General features: G+C 38.9%; 1 protein-coding gene across 1 annotated transcript in view; it reads left to right on the top strand.

Moving 5' to 3' along the window:
* Window positions 1–17,665, top strand: part of WNK3 (WNK lysine deficient protein kinase 3) — a 171,267-nt gene that overhangs the window by 43,613 nt on the left and 109,989 nt on the right. The window contains exons 6-9 of the mRNA XM_052663618.1: window positions 1,394–1,613; window positions 8,302–8,596; window positions 9,384–9,577; window positions 9,740–9,889. Coding sequence (XP_052519578.1) covers window positions 1,394–1,613; window positions 8,302–8,596; window positions 9,384–9,577; window positions 9,740–9,889 — 859 coding nt within the window. The remainder of the gene's footprint in view (window positions 1–1,393; window positions 1,614–8,301; window positions 8,597–9,383; window positions 9,578–9,739; window positions 9,890–17,665) is intronic.

Raw genomic sequence — 17,665 nt, 5'->3', positions numbered from 1 at the left:
CCCCAGTTGCTCCCAGCATCAGAGTCTTTTCCAGTGAGTCAACTCTTTGCATGAGGTGGCCAAAGTACTGGAGTTTCAGCTTTAGCATCATTTCTCCCAAAGAACACCCAGGGCTGATCTCCTTTAGAATGGACTGGTTGGATCTCCTTGCAGTCCAAGGGACTGTCAAGAGTCTTCTCTAACATTACAGTTCAAAAGCATCAATTCTTTGGTGCTCAGCTTTCTTCACAGTCCAACTCTCACATCCATACATGACCACTGGAAAAACCATAGCCTTGACTAGACAGACCTTTGTTGGCAAAGTAATGTCTCTGCTTTTCAATATGCTATCTAGGTTGGTCATAACTTTTCTTCCAAGGAGTAAACGTCTTTTAATTGCATGGCTGCAGTCACCATCTGCAGTGATTTTGGAGCCCAGAAAAATAAAGTCTGACACTGTTTGCACTGTTTCCCCATCTATTTCCCATGAAGTGCTGGGACCAGATGCCATGATCTTCATTTTCTGAATGTTGAGCTTTAAGCCAACTTTTTCACTCTCCTTTTTCACTTTCATCAAGAGGCTTTTGAGTTCCTCTTTACTTTCTGCCATAAGGGTGGTGTCATCTGCATATCTGAGGTTATTGATATTTCTCCTGGCAATCTTGATTCCAGCTTGTGCTTCTTCCAGCCCAGAGTTTCTCATGATGTACTCTGCAAATAAGTTAAATAAGCAGAGTGATAGTATATAGCCTTGACGTACTCCTTTTCCTATTTGGAACCAGTCTGTTGTTCCATGTCCGGTTCTAACTATTGCTTCCTGACGTGTATACAGGTTTCTCAAGAGGCAGGTCAGGTGGTCTGGTATTCCCATCTCTTGAAGAATTTTCCACAGGTTATTGTGATCCACACAGTCAAAGGACTAGATTACTGTTAATTGAGTTAATGAGTTCTGTTTATAAATTCTGTTAAAAAACGTTTGAATTGCTAATTTACTTTAGAGTGTATATATCTGGAAGAGTTTTTAGTTTCCTTGCTGACAGTCCATTGTTAGAGTTTTAGTGACTTAAGCCAGTGATTTAGGGAAGATACTGAATCCATCTAACGTACTGCAGCACTTTTCAAATTATCTCTAGGTATATGTTTAGGTATGTTAAACTTCAGTATCTGGATATGTTACTGTTAATGGTCCTTAATTAAGATCACTACAAATGCATGTTAATCGAGGTTTGTTTGCATCCTTGGTAATAATAATTGAATATAAGATTTGTCTTTTATATTAAGACAAATTAATGGTTTAGTAAATAGAAAATTTTAAATAAACTTGTTGCTTTGACTGATTTTTTTACTGATTAAGTGTTCTATATCTTTTTTGTGATTGGAAGAATTGATAACAGGTTTGTATATTGTTTATTAGGTTGTCTATAAGGGACCTACTAAACCACGCATTTTTTGCGGAGGATACAGGACTAAGAGTGGAGTTGGCAGAGGAAGATGATTGCTCAAATTCATCCCTGGCTTTAAGACTCTGGGTTGAGGACCCTAAAAAATTGAAAGGCAAACATAAAGATAATGAAGCTATTGAATTCAGTTTCAATTTAGAAACAGATACACCTGAGGAAGTAGCATATGAAATGGTAAGTGAATCCTATCCCCAGCCTCCCCTCCCGTTACAGTATCAGAGTTGCATCCTTTCTCTTTCTGATTGCTTTCTTTTCTCTCATTTTCTTTATTTAAATTGAAATTTTATTGTGAAATATATCTATGCAGCTGAGTATATTAAATTTGTATGTATAGTATAAAGAATAGTAAAACTCTACTTTTGTTAAGAAATGGAACACTACTGGTACCTTAGAAGTTATCTGTGTGCCCCTCCTACTTGCATTCCCCTCCCTCATCACTATAGATAATATCTACCCTGACTATTTAAAGAATTATTTTATTTATTTTAATTGGAGGCTACTTACTTTACAGTGTTGTGGTGGTTTTCACCATACATCGACATGAATCAGCCATGGATCTATCCTTTTGTGTTACACTTTCCTTTGCTTTTCATTATAGTGTACCTAAATAATATATATTATTTTGTTTTGAAAACTAGAGTGCCCAGCACATACCTAGCTGGTTACTGAAGTTACTGTTTGGTGAAGATACCCAGGAGGGGTAAGCTGAACAGAGCCTCTTGGTTATAGTCTGGCTCAAAATTCCCTATGAGTTTATGAGAGCTGAGTCTGGGAAGGTCAGACTTGTTAACCTCTACTTTCAGGCATCTGGGTGGGCCAGTAATCAGGGAACATCCGATGTAAATATTTCTGTGTCTTTCTTCTTGAATTGGCCAGATTCTCCAGAGAATTATCTTTCAGTATCCTGCCTGGAGGATAAGGATGTGGTCATTGGTGCATTTTGGTAGCCAAGTGGGGAAGAGTGCTGGCAGTTTCTGTGTATGGCGTTCAGCATGCATATGGCCATATAATCTTCTTGTTTTTCACCTGATAGCCATACCTTCAACTGTGCCTGGTGTTCCCTAGTCCAGAGATCCTCTTTTACCCTTTCCAGAGAACAAAATTTTAGACTTTTTGAATAGGGGAGAAGCAATCACCCAAAGATGTGGAATGGAGGGTGAGAGATGGGAACCTAATACCTAACTACTTCTGAAAACCCTTTCACTTAGTCTTCCTTACTTTAGTCATCTCTTTTGACTTTACCCACTTGTATAAGTGCCTGGTATGGCTAGTTCCTATGTATTATGAGTGTTATTCAGGATAAATGAGAATGATTCTCAGCTTTCCCTGGCTCACCTTTCCCAGTTATTATCTGTTTTCGAATCCCCAAATGTCCAAAATGTTTGTTGTTGCTGTTGACTTTATTCTGTCTATCCTTGTGAGTTTATGACTTAAAAATCCATTTGCTCTGGTTTTTTTTTTTAACTTTGGGAAAGAGTGAAATTAAATATATGGATTCCATCTAACATTTTAATCATTTTTCAACTATGATGAAATTTCCTCAAATCTGTAGAACCTTGAGACATACTTTAAAATACAGACTGTAGAACTGAGAATGATATGCCTGACACCTCTTCAAATCATTATCTCTGCTACTCAGCCCTGTTCCTTTTAGACAACAAGCCCTTAATGTCCCTCATGTCACTCTACTAAAACCTAGTAAGATAGAGCACTTTGCTGTGAGCATACATCAACTGCCTAGAGTGCTGATTTCTGGACTTCATCTACCTCTCCTTCAATAGCCTTCAAGTTCCTTGTTTTATTTAATCCAGGTCAGACTTTACCTTCCTCTGTGATTCTTTCTCTAATTCTACTAGAAAGGCTTCTGCTCCTTTAGGGCTTTTGCAGCAGCTTATTCCTACCTCTTATTTCATTTTAAATTAAGTTTTTATCCATCTCTTACCACAAGCTTGTGTGTGCTTATAGGAAAAAGGACCAGCTTAGGCTCTTATGTTTCTGGAGCCTAATTTTTCCTATTCCAAGCTCTGGCATTTGTACATGTCTGATTAAGAAAGAACATTCAGTTCAGTTCAGTTGCTCAGTCATGTCCAACTCTTTGTGACCCCATGAACCACAGCACGCCAGGTCTCCCTGTCCATCATCAAATCCTGGAGTCCACCCAAACCCATGTTCATTGTGTCAGTGATGCCATCCAACCATCTCATCCTCTGTCGTCCACTTCTCCTCCGGCCCTCAATCTTTCCCAGCACCAGGGTCTTTTCAAATGAGTCAGCTCGTCGCATCAGGTGGCCAAAGTATTGGAGTTTCAGCTTCAACATCAGTCCCTCCAATGAGCACCCAGGACTGATCTCCTTTAGGATGGACTGGTTGGATCTCCTTGCAATCCAAGGGACTCTCAAGAGTCTTCTCCAACACCACAGTTCAAAAGCATCAATTCTTCTGCACTCAGCTTTCTTTATAGTCCAACTCTCATATCCATACATGACTACTGAAAAAACCATAGCCTTGACTAGATGGACCTTTGTTGGCAAAGTAATGTCTCTGCTTTTTAATATGCTGTCTAGGTTGGTAATAACTTTCCTTCCAAGGAGCAAGGGTCTTTTAATTTCATGGCTGCAATGACCATCTGCAGTGACTTTGGAGCCCAGAAAAATAAAGTCTGACACTGTTTCCACTGTTTCCCCATCTATTTCCCATGAAGTGATGGAACCAGATGCCATGATCTTAGTTTTCTGAATGTTGAGCTTTAAGCCAACTTTTTCACTTTCCTCTTTCACTTTCATCAACAGGCTCTTATTAGTTCTTCTTCACTTTCTGTGATAACGGGGGTATTATCTGCATATCTGAGGTTATTGATATTTCTCCCAGCAATCTTGATTCCAGCCTGTGCTTTCTCCAGCCCAGCGTTTCTCATGATGTACTCTGCAAATAAGTTAAATAAGCAGGGTGACAATATACAGCCTTGACGTACTCCTTTTCCTATTTGGAACCAGTCTGTTGTTCCATGTCCAGTTGTAACTGTTGCTTCCTGACCTGCATACAGATTTCTCAAGAGGCGGGTCAGGTGGTTTGGGATTCCCATCTCTTGAAGAATTTTCCACAGTTTATTGTGATCCACACAGTCAAAGGCTTTGGCATAGTCAATAAAGTAGAAATAGATGTTTTTCTGGAACTCTCTTGCTTTTTCTATGATCCAGTGGATGTTGGCAGTTTGATTTCTGGTTCCTCTGCCTTTTCTAAAACCAGCTTGAACATCTAGAAGTTCATAGTTCATGTATTGCTGAGGCCTGGCTAGGAGAATTTTGAGCATTACTTTACTAGTATGTGAGATGAGTGCAATTGTGCGGTAGTTTGAGCATTCTTTGGCATTACCTTTCTTTGGGATTGGAATAAAAACTGACTTTTTCCATTAAGATATAACCTAAATCAAATCCCTTATGACTACACAGTGGAAGTGAGAAATAGATTTAAGGGACTACATCTGATAGAGTGCCTGATGAACTATGGACAGAGGCTCGTGACATTGTACAGGAGACAGGAATCAAGACCATCCCCAAGAAAAAGAAATGCAAAAAAGAAAAATGGCTGTCTGAGGAGGCCTTACAAATAGCTGTGAAAAGTAAGGAAGTGAAAAGCAAAGGAGAAAAGGAAAGATAGACCCATTTGAATGCAGAGTTCCAAAGAATAGCAAGGAGAGATAAGAAAGCCTTCCTCAGTGATCAGTGCAAAGAAATAGAGGAAAACAACAGAATGGGAAAGACTAGAGATCTCTTCAAGAAAATTAGAGGTACCAAGGGAACATTTCATGCAAAGATGGGCTCGGTAAAGGACAGAAATGGTATGGACCTAACAGAAGCCAAAGATATTAAGAAGAGGTGGAAGAATACACAGAAGAATGTACAGAAAAGCTCTTCATGACCCAGATAATCACAAAGGTGTGATTACTAACACTCACCTAGAGCTGGACATCCTGGAATATGAAGCCAAGTGGGCCTTAGGAAGCATCGCTACGAACAAAGCTAAAAGATGATGACGTAAAAGTGCTGCACTCAATATGCCAGCAAATTTGGAAAACTCAGCAGTGGCCACAGGACTGGAAAAGGTCAGTTTTCATTTCAATCCCAAAGAAAGAAAGAACATAGAAACAAATTAACTATTTTCAATAGCATTTGGAATTTGGAGTAGGAAAATAACTCTGCTAGTAAAAAATAAAAGTAAAAATCTTAAATATTAAAGATATGACTTTGAACAAAATTGAAATTGTATCAAGCATCTTCTCTCACCACAATGCTATGAGACTAGGTATCACTTGCAAGGAAAAAGCTGTAAGAAACACAAACACATGGAGATTAAACAACACTTTTCTAAATAACCAGTAGGGAAATTATAAAATTTCTAGAAACGAATGACAATGAAAACATAACAACTCAAAACCTGTGGGACGTAGCAAAAGCAGTTCTAAGAGGAAAGTTTATAGCAATAGAATCCTACCTCAAGAAACAAGAAAAATATCGAATAGACAACGTAACTTTACACCTAAAACAACTGGGAAAAGAAGAACAAAACCCCAAAATTAGTAGAAGAAAAGAAATTATAAATTCCTGAGCATAAATAAATGAAAAAGAAATGAAAAAAAAAATAGTAAAGATTAATAAAACTAAAAGCTGGTTCTTTGAGAAGATAAAATCAACAGTTAGACTCATCAAGAAAAAAAAGAGAGAAGAATCAAATCAACAAAATTAGAAATGAAAAAGGAAAGGTTACAACAGACAATGCAGAAATACAAAGGATTATAAGACACTATTATGAACAACTATATGGCAATAAAATAAATAACCTGGAAGAATGGACAGATTCTTAGAAAAGGTCAGTCTTCCAAGACTGAACCAGGAAAAAATAGAAATGATGAACAACCCAATTACATGCACTGAAATTGAAGCTGTGATAAAAAATCTCCCAAAACACAAAATACCAGGACCAGATGGCTTCACAGGAGAATTCTGTCAAACATTTCGAGAAGAGCTAATGCCTATTCTTCTAAAGCTCTTTCAAAAAATGCCTGAGGAAGGAATACTTCCAAATTCATTTTACAAGGCCACCATCAGCCTGACACCAAAACCAGACAAAGACAACACAAAAAAGAAAACTACAGGCCAATATCAGTGATGAACATAGATGCAAAAATCCTCAACAAAATTTTAGCAAACAGAATTCAGCAACACATCAAAAAGCTCATACACCATGATCAAGTTGGGTTTATTCCAGGAATGCAAGGATTCTTCAATATATGGAAATCAATCAATGTGATACACCATATTTACAAATTGAAAGATAAAAACCATATGATCATCTCAATAGATGCAGAAAAAGCCTTTGAGAAAATTCAACACCCATATATGATTAAAACTCTGTAATTAATGGGCATAGAAAGAACCTACTTCAACATAGTAAAGGCCATATATGATAAGCCTAGAGGAAACATTATTCTCAGTGGTGAAAAACTGAAAGCATTCCCCCTAAGATCAGGAAGAAGACAAGGGTGTCCACTTTCCCCACTATTATTCAACATAGTTCTGGAAGTCCTAGCTTCGGCAATCAGAGAAGAAAGGATTCCAGATCAGAAAAGAAGTAAAGCTCTCACTGTTTGCAGATGACATGATACTGTACATAGAAAACGCTGAAGATAGTATCAGAAAATTACTATTGCTAATCAGTGAACTTAGCAAAGTTGCAGGATATAAAATCAATACACAGAAATCACTTGCCTTTCTATATACTAACAATGAAAATAAAGTGTCAGACTTTATTTTTTTGGGCTCCAAAATCACTGCAGATGGTGATTGCAGCCATGAAATTAAAAGATGCTTACTCCTTGGAATGAAAGTTATGACCAACCTAGATAACATATTAAAAAGCAGAGATGTTACTTTGCCAACAAAGGTCCGTCTAGTCAAGGCTATGGTTTTTCCAGTGGTCATGTATGGATGTGAGAGTTGGACTGTGAAGAAAGCTGAGCACCGAAGAATTGATGCTTTTGAACTGTGGTGTTGGAGAAGACTCTTTGAGAGTCCCTTGGACTGCAAGGAGGTCCAAGCAGTCCATCATAAAGGAGATCAGTCTTGGGTGTTCATTGGAAGGACTGATGCTTAAGCTGAAACTCCAGTACTTTGGCCACTTTATGCGAAGTGTTGACTCATTGGAAAAGACCCTGATGCTGGGAGGGATTGGGGGCAGGAGGAGAAGGGGACGACAGAGGATGAGATGGCTGGGTGGCATCACCGACTTGATGGACATGAGTTTGAGTGAACTCCAGTATATATACACAATGGAATATTACTTGGCCATAAAAAAGAACACATTTGAATCAGTTCTAATGAGGTGGATGAACCTAGAACCTCTTATAGAGAGTGAAGTGAGTCAGAGAGAGAAAGAGAAATACCATATTCTAACACATATATACAGAATCTAGAAAAATGGTACTGAAGAATTTATTTACAGGGCAACAATAGAGAAACAGACATAGAGAATAGACTTATGGACATGGGGAGAGGGGAGGAGAGGGTGAGATGTATGCAAAGAGTAACATAGAAACTTACATTACCATATGTAAAATAGACAGCCAACGAGAATTTGATGTATGGCTCAGGAAACTCAAACAGGGGCTATGTGTCAGCCTAGAGGGGTGGGATGGGGAGGGAGATGGGAGGGAGATTCAAAAGGGAGGGGATATATGTATACCTATGACTGATTCATGTTGAGGTTTGACAGAAAGCAGCAAAATTCTGTAAAGCAATTATCCTTCAATAAAAAATTAATTAATGGAAAAAAAAGATGTGATTTGCTTATTATGTTTTGTTTGTAGGTCAAGTCAGGATTCTTCCATGAAAGTGATTCCAAAGCTGTTGCTAAGTCCATTAGAGACCGAGTGACCCTGATAAAGAAGACAAGGGAGAAGAAGCCAGCTGGCTGTTTGGAAGAACGCAGGGATTCCCAGTGCAAGTCTGTAGGGAATATACTCCCTCAGCCCCAAAATACATCTTTGCCCCCTCCTCCTGTTCAGCACACTGGGGCAGAATGTGAAGAAACTGAAGTTGATCAACATGTGCGACTACAGCTTCTACAAAGAAAACCACAACATCATTGCTCCTCTGTTACAGGTAACACAGTTATAATGTATAAAAGGAAACGTGTAATTGTATTCCATTATCTTTAAATAGTACTTTTGTATGTTTCAAAGCATTTTGTTATCTGTCCTTTCATTAATCCTTTTCCAAAATCCGTAAATAGACAAGCCAGCTAGTTTCCTTACTTTAAAATTAAGAAACTGTTCTGTTAAGTGACTTGTTCAAGGTACTAGTTGGATAAGGATTATAATCTTTTTACCATTTTTAAGAGTCTAACATGAATCTTTTAGTAAAGGAAATATGGATCTAAAGATAGAACTTATTTTTCAAGAGGAAATTTTCTAGACTTTAAGACCTTTTGTATTTTAGACTCAAGTATAAAATTAACAGTTTCTCTAATTTTTCTGGCTGTAATGCGTTCTCTTCTCTGGAACGACAGAGTGTTTTCATAGTAATAACCGATTGTTCTATAAAGGCAGCATTATTGTATAGCCAGGTTCTATGAAAATGAGAATATTAACTGAAATCCTAATGGCACACATAGATTAGTTAGGATATGCATGAAATGGCCAGCAAATTGAGTTAACTTTTATATAATTCTTTGTAGTTTTGCTTTACTAATAAAATTTTAGTTATACCATAATATCAGCATGAAAAGTTTACATGATGGTTTTTGATTAATTCTGCAGTGTACATATCTTATTTAAAGCTGTTTTAGGTTGTCAGAGTGAAAAAGAAAAAAAGAGTGCTTACCATTTCCTATGCCATCTGGACCTTGTGTTTTGAATTTTTCCCTTCTGCCTTATTTTCTTTATCGTAGGTGACAATTTGTCTGAGGCAGGAGCAGGATCAGCTATACACTCAGATACTTCAAATCAGCCCAGTGTAGCCTACTCCTCAGACCAGATGATGGGCTCTCAAATGGTTTCTAACATGCCACAGACCGAAATAAATATTCTGGAGAAAATTTATCCATCCCAGCAACTAGTGGGACATTACCAGCAGATTTCAGGGGTGAGATGAACTGTTTTATATATATATATATATATATATAAATTTATTTATTTTAATTGGAGGCTAATTACTTTACAATATTGTATTTTTTTTAATATATCATCAGTATATTTACTATAAATGGGAGAATTTATCTTTAATCTTTTTGTTCTTATTTAACAGTTGCAGAAGCAGCCAAAGCTGACTCAGCCCCAAATTTTGCCTTTGATTCAAGGTCGGTCCACTATTTTGCCTGTACATGTCTTTGGACCTCCAGTTGTCTCACAACCCCAGGTTTCACCTTTAACTGTCCCAAAGGCCTCACAGATAAAGGTAAGATACATTTTAGAGGCTCTGTATTCAGTTAAACATATTTAACACTGCCTAATGGCAACCTACTCCAGTGTTCTTGCCTGGAGAATCCCAGGGACGGCAGAGCCTGGTGGGCTGCTGTCTGTGCGGTCGCACAGAGTCGGACACGACTGAAGCGACTTAGCAGCAGCAGTAGCAGCAGGGCTTCCCTGGTACCTTGGGCTTCCCTGGTAGCTCAGCTGGTAAAGAATCCACCTGCAATGCAGGAGACCCCAGTTCGATTCCTGGATCAGGAAGATCCCCTGGAGAAAGGATAGGCTACCCACTCCAGTATTCTTGGGGTTCTCTGGTGGCTCAGATGGTAAAGAATTTGCCTGCCATATGGGAGAGCTGGGTTCGATCCCTAGGTTGGGAAGATCCCCTGGAAGAGAGCATGGCAACCCACTCCAATATTCTTGCCTGGGGAATCCTCATGGACAGAGGAGCCTGGCGGGCTACAGTCCTTGGGTTCACAAAGAGTCAGACATTACTGAGCAACTAAGCACAGCACAGATTTTCTGACAGGCGAAGGCTCTCTTACATAGATTCATCTTAGTTTATATAAAAGTCACTGAAAGCTTAAAGTTGTTTATATTTTCCTTCACTTAAGGCATTCTTCTTGAGGATGTGCCTAATATTGTGTAACTAGAATCTTTAGACACTGCTTATATAATTGGAAAAGAAACTGAGAATTCCATATACGGATAAAAAATTTATTTAGGACTCTAATCCCTTTTTCTTGGTTTGTTTTTTGTGTTGGACTTTTCAGCCTGGTTTGGATGTGAAGGGATGTCTTTTGTAGTTAATTAGAAATAGGATCTCATAGACTGTTATAATTTTTAGCACTTTGATCTAAATTCTTGACTTGTTTTGTTCACATTTATTTCTGTAGAAGAAAATGTTTTTTCATTTAGACTCTAAAGTTAACATTACTCATTTCTGACAATGAGTACACAGTCTTTCTGAGTGTTTGTATATCAGTACTATATCCTGGTTTCCTAGGTTATAGACTTTGGATACATGGCTGGGCTTTTCTTTGCCATCCCATTTTCTTTTCTCAACCTCACCATCCCTTATGTGTGTCTTCTCTCTTTGGAAATGAGATGGTCTGAGCTCCTAGGCATTCTCTGTATATGATTTAGTTAGCAGCTGGTGCATCTGTTGGTTTTAAGAGATTAGTATATAGTCAGTCATAGTTCATCAGCGCAGTTTTAATAACTGCCATCTCTGGGGATATAAAACGAGATAAAATATGTTCCTTGCCCTCAAGAAGCTCAATCTTGTAGGGGAAAACATACACATACTTGACAAATGCCAGGTGCATTTAAAATCTGCTAGGGATATATTTAATATGGTATAGTTAACAGTGCATGGTGTTTGGCTAGTGTTTGTAGCTAATGTGGCATATGTTCATTCTTGAGTTCATGTTGTGGTTGGATTTATCTCTTTTTAAAAGACTGTAATGCAAAGTGTGTTGGATGAATGCTTAAATTATTAATAATAATTTAGGTTCAACCACATAAATATACAGGTATGTGTATTTTGAAAAAAAGGATAAAAAATTTATGAAAGTGTTATTTACCTATTTAAAATAAAGCTTGCTGCTGCTGCTAAGTCACTTCAGTCGTGTTCGACTCTGTGACCCCATAGACAGCAGCCCACCAGGTTCCCCCGTGCCTGGGATTCTCCAGGCAAAAACACTGGAGTGGGTTGCCATTTCCTTCTCCAATGCATGAAAGTGAAAAGTGAAAGGGAAGTTGCTCAGTCGTGTCCGACTCTTTGAGACCCCCAAGGACTGACTGCAGCCTACCAGGCTCCGCTGTCCATGGGGATTTTCCAGGCAAGGGTACTGGTGTGAGGTGCCATTGCCTTCTCCGAAAATAAAGTCTACAAAGTTATAAAGAAGACAGTGAAAATCATCTACTATCTCCAGCTAGAAATAAATTATCATTTATATTTGGGGGTAGAGACTCTAGATTTGACTGTGGTTCAGATCATGAACTCCTTATCGCCAAATGCAGACTGAAATTAAAGAAAGTGGAGAAAACCGCTAGACCATTCAGGTATGACCTAAATCAAATCCCTTATGATTATACAGTGGAAGTGAGAAATAGATTTAAGGGACTAGATCTGATAGACAGAGTGCATGATGAGCTATGGATGGAGATCGTGACATTGTACAAGAGACAGGAATCAAGACCATCCCCAAGAAAAAGAAATGCAAAAAAGCAAAATGGCTGTCTGAGGAGGCCTTACAAATAGCTGTGAAAAGTAAGGAAGTGAAAAGCAAAGGAGAAAAGGAAAGATAGACCCATTTGAATGCAGAGTTCCGAAGAATAGCAAGGAGAGATAAGAAAGCCTTCCTCAGTGATCAACGCAAAGAAATAGAGGAAAACAACAGAATGGGAAAGACTAGAGATCTCTTCAAGAAAATTAGAGGTACCAAGGGAACATTTCATGCAAAGATGGGCTCGATAAAGGATAGAAATGGTATGGACCTAACAGAAGCCGAAGATATTAAGAAGAGGTGGCAAGAATACACAGAAGAACTGTACAAAAAAAGAGCTTCACAACCCAGATAATCACAATGGTGTGATCACTCACCTAGAGCCAGACATCCTGGAATGTGAAGTCAAGTGGGCCTTAGAAAGCATCACTACGAACAAAACTAGTGGAGGTGAAGGAATTCCAGTGGAGCTATCTCAAATCCTGAAAGATGATGCTGTGAAAGTGCTACATTCAGTATGCCAGCAAATTTGGAAAACTCAGCAGTGGCCACAGGACTGGAAAAGGTCAGTTTTCATTCCAATCCCAAAGAAAAGCGATGCCAAAGAATGCTCAAACTACTGCACAATGGCACTCATCTCACATGCTAGTAAAGTAATGCTCAAAATTCTCCAAGCCAGGCTTCAGCAATTTGTGAACCGTGAACCTCCAGATGTTTAAGCTGGTTTTAGAAAAGGCAGAGGAACCAGAAATCAAATTGCCAACATCTGCTGGATCATGGAAAAAGCAAGAAAGTTCCAGAAAAACATCTATTTCTGCTTTATTGACTATGCCAAAGCCTTTGACTGTGTGGATCACAATAAAGTGTGGAAGATTCTGAAAGAGATGGGAATACCAGACCACCTGACCTGCCTCTTGAGAAATCTGTATACAGGTCAAGAAGCAACAGTTAGAACTGGACATGGAACAGCAGACTGGTTCCAAGTAGGAAAAGGAGTACGTCAAGGCTGTATATTGTCACCCTGCTTATTTAACTTATATGCAGAGTACATCATGAGATATGCAGGTGATACCACCCTTATGGCAGAAAGTGAAGAGCCTGTTGATTAAAGTGAAAGAGGGGAGTGATAAACTTGTCTTAAAGCTCAGCATTCAGAAGACTAAGATCATGGCATCCGGTCCCATCATTTCATTGCAAATAGATGGGGAAACAGTGGAAACAGTGTCAGACTTTATTTTTGGGGGCTCCAAAATCACTGCAGATGGTGACTGCAGCCATGAAATTAAAAGACGCTTACTCCTTGGAAGGAAAGGTATGACCAACCTACATAGCATATTGAAAAGCAGAGACATTACTTTGCCGACTAAGGTCCATCTAGTCAAGGCTATGGTTTTTCCAGTGGTCTGTATGGATGTGAGAGTTGGACTATAAAGAAAGCTGAGTGCAGAAGAATTGATGCTTTTGAACTGTGGTGTTGGAGAAGACTCTTGAGAGTCCCTTGGACTGCAAGGAGATCCATCCAGTCCATCCTAAAGGAGATCAGTCCTGGGTATTCATTGGAGGGACTGATGTTGAAGCTGAAACTCTAATACTTTGGCCACCTGATGCGAAGAGCTGATTCATTTGAAAAGACCCTGATGCTGGGAAAGATTGAGGGCAGGAGGAGAAGGGGACGACAGAGGATAAGGTGGTTGGATGGCATCACTGACACAATGGACATGGGTTTGGGTGGACTCTGGGAGCTGGTAATAGACAGGGAGGCCTGGCGTGCTGTGGTTCATGGGGTCGCAAAAGGTCGGACATTATTGAGCGATTGAACTGAACTCTTTCCTTAAATCTTACGAATAAATGAACTCTAGATTTGTCTGTTTTTTCTGTGTACACATATAACTTTGTTTATACATACATATGTATATCACATACATACCTTTTTGTAGCCTGCCTTTTTCACCTAATATTTAGAATCCACATAAGCAAGCACTTTGACCAGTGGGGGTCTTTTTATAAACCTAGTGGTTTAAGTTCTAGGAATTATTACAGGCAACCTATATGTATTCAACCAACTGTCTCCTCTCCTCTTGAGAGAGCTTCTTTGTTCATTTTAGCTATGATATTAAAATCCTTTTGAGCTTTCTCTTAGAACTTCCACTTTCTGGTATGTGAAGGTATCAGAATCAGTTAGTCTGAATTTCTGCCACGGTTTGAATGAGTTATGTGGCAAGTTCAATAATTGAGAGGCCATGAGCAATGTTTTGTTGGGGGCTGGTCTCAGTCTGTTAGTGTCTTCAACTAACATTTACTCGTGGTGTTATTAATAGAATTTTTATAGGACTAACACTATACCCAACACCTTTTGGATAAGTTCCTAAAATCTTTACAGTGTGTTAGTCTCTCAGTAATGTCCAACTCTTTGCAACCCTATGGATTGTAGCCTGCCAGGCTCCTCTGACCATGGGATTTTCCAGGCAAGAATACTGGAGTGGGTTGCCGTTTCCTTCTCCAGGGATCTTCCTCATCCAGGGACTGAACCCAGATCTCCTGCATTGCAGGCAGATCGTTTTACTGTCTGAGCCACTAGGGAAGCCCCCGAATCTTTTACCTATCATTCTGTCTGGGACTCTCCCCATTAAATTGAACAAGGTATATACATTTATTTTATTTTTAATTAAAAAAAAATTTGGCTACACTCTGCAGCTTGTGGGATCTTAGTTCAATCAGGGATTGAGCCCAGGGCCCTGATAATGAGAGCACCAAGTCCTCACCATTGGAGGTCAGAGAATTCCCATGGTACATGCATTTATAATTTGAATTATTTTGCATCAGCACCAGGAACTACAGCTGAGTTTTAGAGCAGATGTACAAATTTTAGCTCAACCTGTGGCTTTAGACTTGTCAGTTACTAGAGTTCCACAACCAGTCTTGTTTACAATTTCTTCTTAGACACTGCGTGCTTCACAAATGATTTCCCAGAATCTAATGGTTGGCCTTCAACTTGAACTTGACCCTAGACATGAGAATCAGGCATTAACCAAATTACCAAATGCCAATCAAATTTCTAGTTTCTTATCAGTTAATCACCTCCAGCTTTGTCAAATTATTCTTTTGCCCAACTTGCGAGCAGTGCACAGAATGCTGGTGGTACAGCTCACCTCCCTTCTAATTGCATTGAGGTGCATTCAAGGGCCCATTAGCCTTCAGAAAAGATATATTCAGTATCCTAGCCATAATCAGTGGTATATCAGAAGTCTGTAATTCCAGATTCTTAAGTTCCACAAAGCCAGACTGTATTTAGAGAAAACTTGTTTCTAAGCCTCTGTTCAGCAGCAGCCATTAATTTTACAACCTAAGATTATATTGTTGTTGTTCAGTGGCTCAGTAGTGTCTGATTCTTTTTGGCCACATAGACTGCAGCACACCAGGCTTCCCTGTCCTTCGCTATCTCCCAGAATTTGCTCAAACTCATGTCCATTGAGTCAATGATGCTATCCAACCATCTCATCCTCTGTCATCCCCTTCTCCCCCTGTCTTCAATGTTTCCCAGCATCAGGGCCTTTTCCAATGAGTTGGTTCTTTGCATCAGGTGGCCAAAGTACTGGAGCTTCAGCTTCAGCATCAGTCCTTCCAATGAATATTCAGGACTGATTTCCTTTAAGATTGATTGGTTTGATCTCCTTGCAGTCCAAGGGACTCTCAAGAGTCTTGTCTAGCACCACACTTCAAAAGCATCAAGTCTTCGGTGCTCAGCTTTCTTTATGGTCCAACTCTCACATCCGTACATAATGACTAGAAAAACCATAGCTTTGACTATACAGACCTTTGTTGGTAAAGTGATGTCTCTGCTTTTTAATATGTTGTCTAAGTTTGTGGTAGCTTTTCTTCCAAGGAGCAAGCATCTTTTATTAGATTGTTACAAATGTAATTGTGGTTTCAGACCATGAATTTTAAATCATTATAACTGAACTCAAACATATCTTTATTAATCAAACTATAAACCATTACAGTCAACACATTGTTGCCAATGAAAAATAAGTTTGATTATTCTTTTAGTGTAAAAATCTGTGCTTCAGGATTCAATGAACTCTTGGAAATCATTTTCTGCCTTCTGCTGGTTGTGGAAGCATTTTCCTTGCAAAAAGTTGTCAAGCAACTTTTTTTCAAGCAAAAAGTTGCTTGAAAAGTGATAGTCAGTTGGCAAGAGGTCAGGGGAATATGGCAGATGAAGCAAAATATCCTAGTCCATTTCATTCAAGTTTTGAAGTGTGGTTGTGTAACGTGTGTTCGGGCATTGTCATGGAGAAGAATTAGGCCATTTCTGTTGACCAATGCTGGTTGCAGGTGTTGCAGTTTTCAGTGCATCTCATCAATTTGCTGTGCATATCTCTCAGATATAATGGTTTTTCCAGGATTCAGAAAGCTGTAGTGAATCAGACTGGCAGCTGACCACCAAACTGACCATGACCTTTTTTTGGTACAAGTTTGACTTTGGAAAGTGCTTTGGAGCTTCTTTTCACACTGAGCTGGTCACTTCTGGTTGTTGTATAAAATTCACTTTTTGTCGCATGTCACAGTCTGATTAAGAAATTGTTCATTGTTGTTATGTAGAATAAGTAAAGATGACAATTCAAAACACTGATTTTTTGATTTTCGGTCAGCTCATGAGGCACCCACTTACTGACCTTTTTTCACCTTTCCAATTTGCTTCAAATGCTGAATGACTGTAGAATGGCTAACATTGAGTTCTTTGGCAATTTCCCATGTAAGAGGATCAACTTTGATGATAGCTCTCAGTTGGTCGTTGTCACCTTCCGATGGCTGGCCACTATGCTCCTCATTTTTAAGGCTCTCATCTCCTTTGAAAAACTTCTTGAACCACTACTATACATTCGTTATCAATTCCTGGGCCAAATGCGTCGTTGATGTTGTGAGTTGTCTCTGCTGCTTTATGACCTATTTTGAACTCAAATAAGAAAATTTCTCAAATTTGCTTTTTGTCTAACATTATTTCCATAGTCTAAAATATAAAATAAACAGCAATCAATATATGTTATTAGCAAAAAAATAAAGCAAGAAATGTGCATTAAAATAATATATAACATAGCCACATTTAAGAATGTATCCAATATCAAACAGCAAATTTCAACAATGCAAAAACCACAATTACTTTTACACCAACTTGATAGCATCACCACAGAAACATGTTCAGTGGGATTATACTCTGAAAAACCTGAAACTAATGTAAGTTGGCAGTGTCATTCAGGCCCTGGAACCGCCATCTTATTCTGTTCAACACATTTACTCGGGACCACCTGCAGAACTGCCATCCTTCCTATTGAAGGCTCCTGAGCAGCTGCCTCTTGTGATACTTTCGAGGAATAAGCTTCTTAACCCATCACAGCCTACTTACCCAATAAAGGCTTCGACACAGCCTATTTATTTACTGCCATCCCAGAGCATCCTGTTTACACTGTCCAACCACTAGCATCACAACCAACCTATTCTATAGACTTCTTATCCAGCCCTACCTGTGGCAC

The sequence above is a fragment of the Budorcas taxicolor genome, chromosome X, assembly GCF_023091745.1.
Source record: "Budorcas taxicolor isolate Tak-1 chromosome X, Takin1.1, whole genome shotgun sequence".
In the NCBI taxonomy this organism is placed as follows: domain Eukaryota; kingdom Metazoa; phylum Chordata; class Mammalia; order Artiodactyla; family Bovidae; genus Budorcas; species Budorcas taxicolor.
The sequence above is the reverse complement of the archived record's forward strand: the minus strand, read 5'-3'. Positions and strand labels throughout refer to the sequence as shown.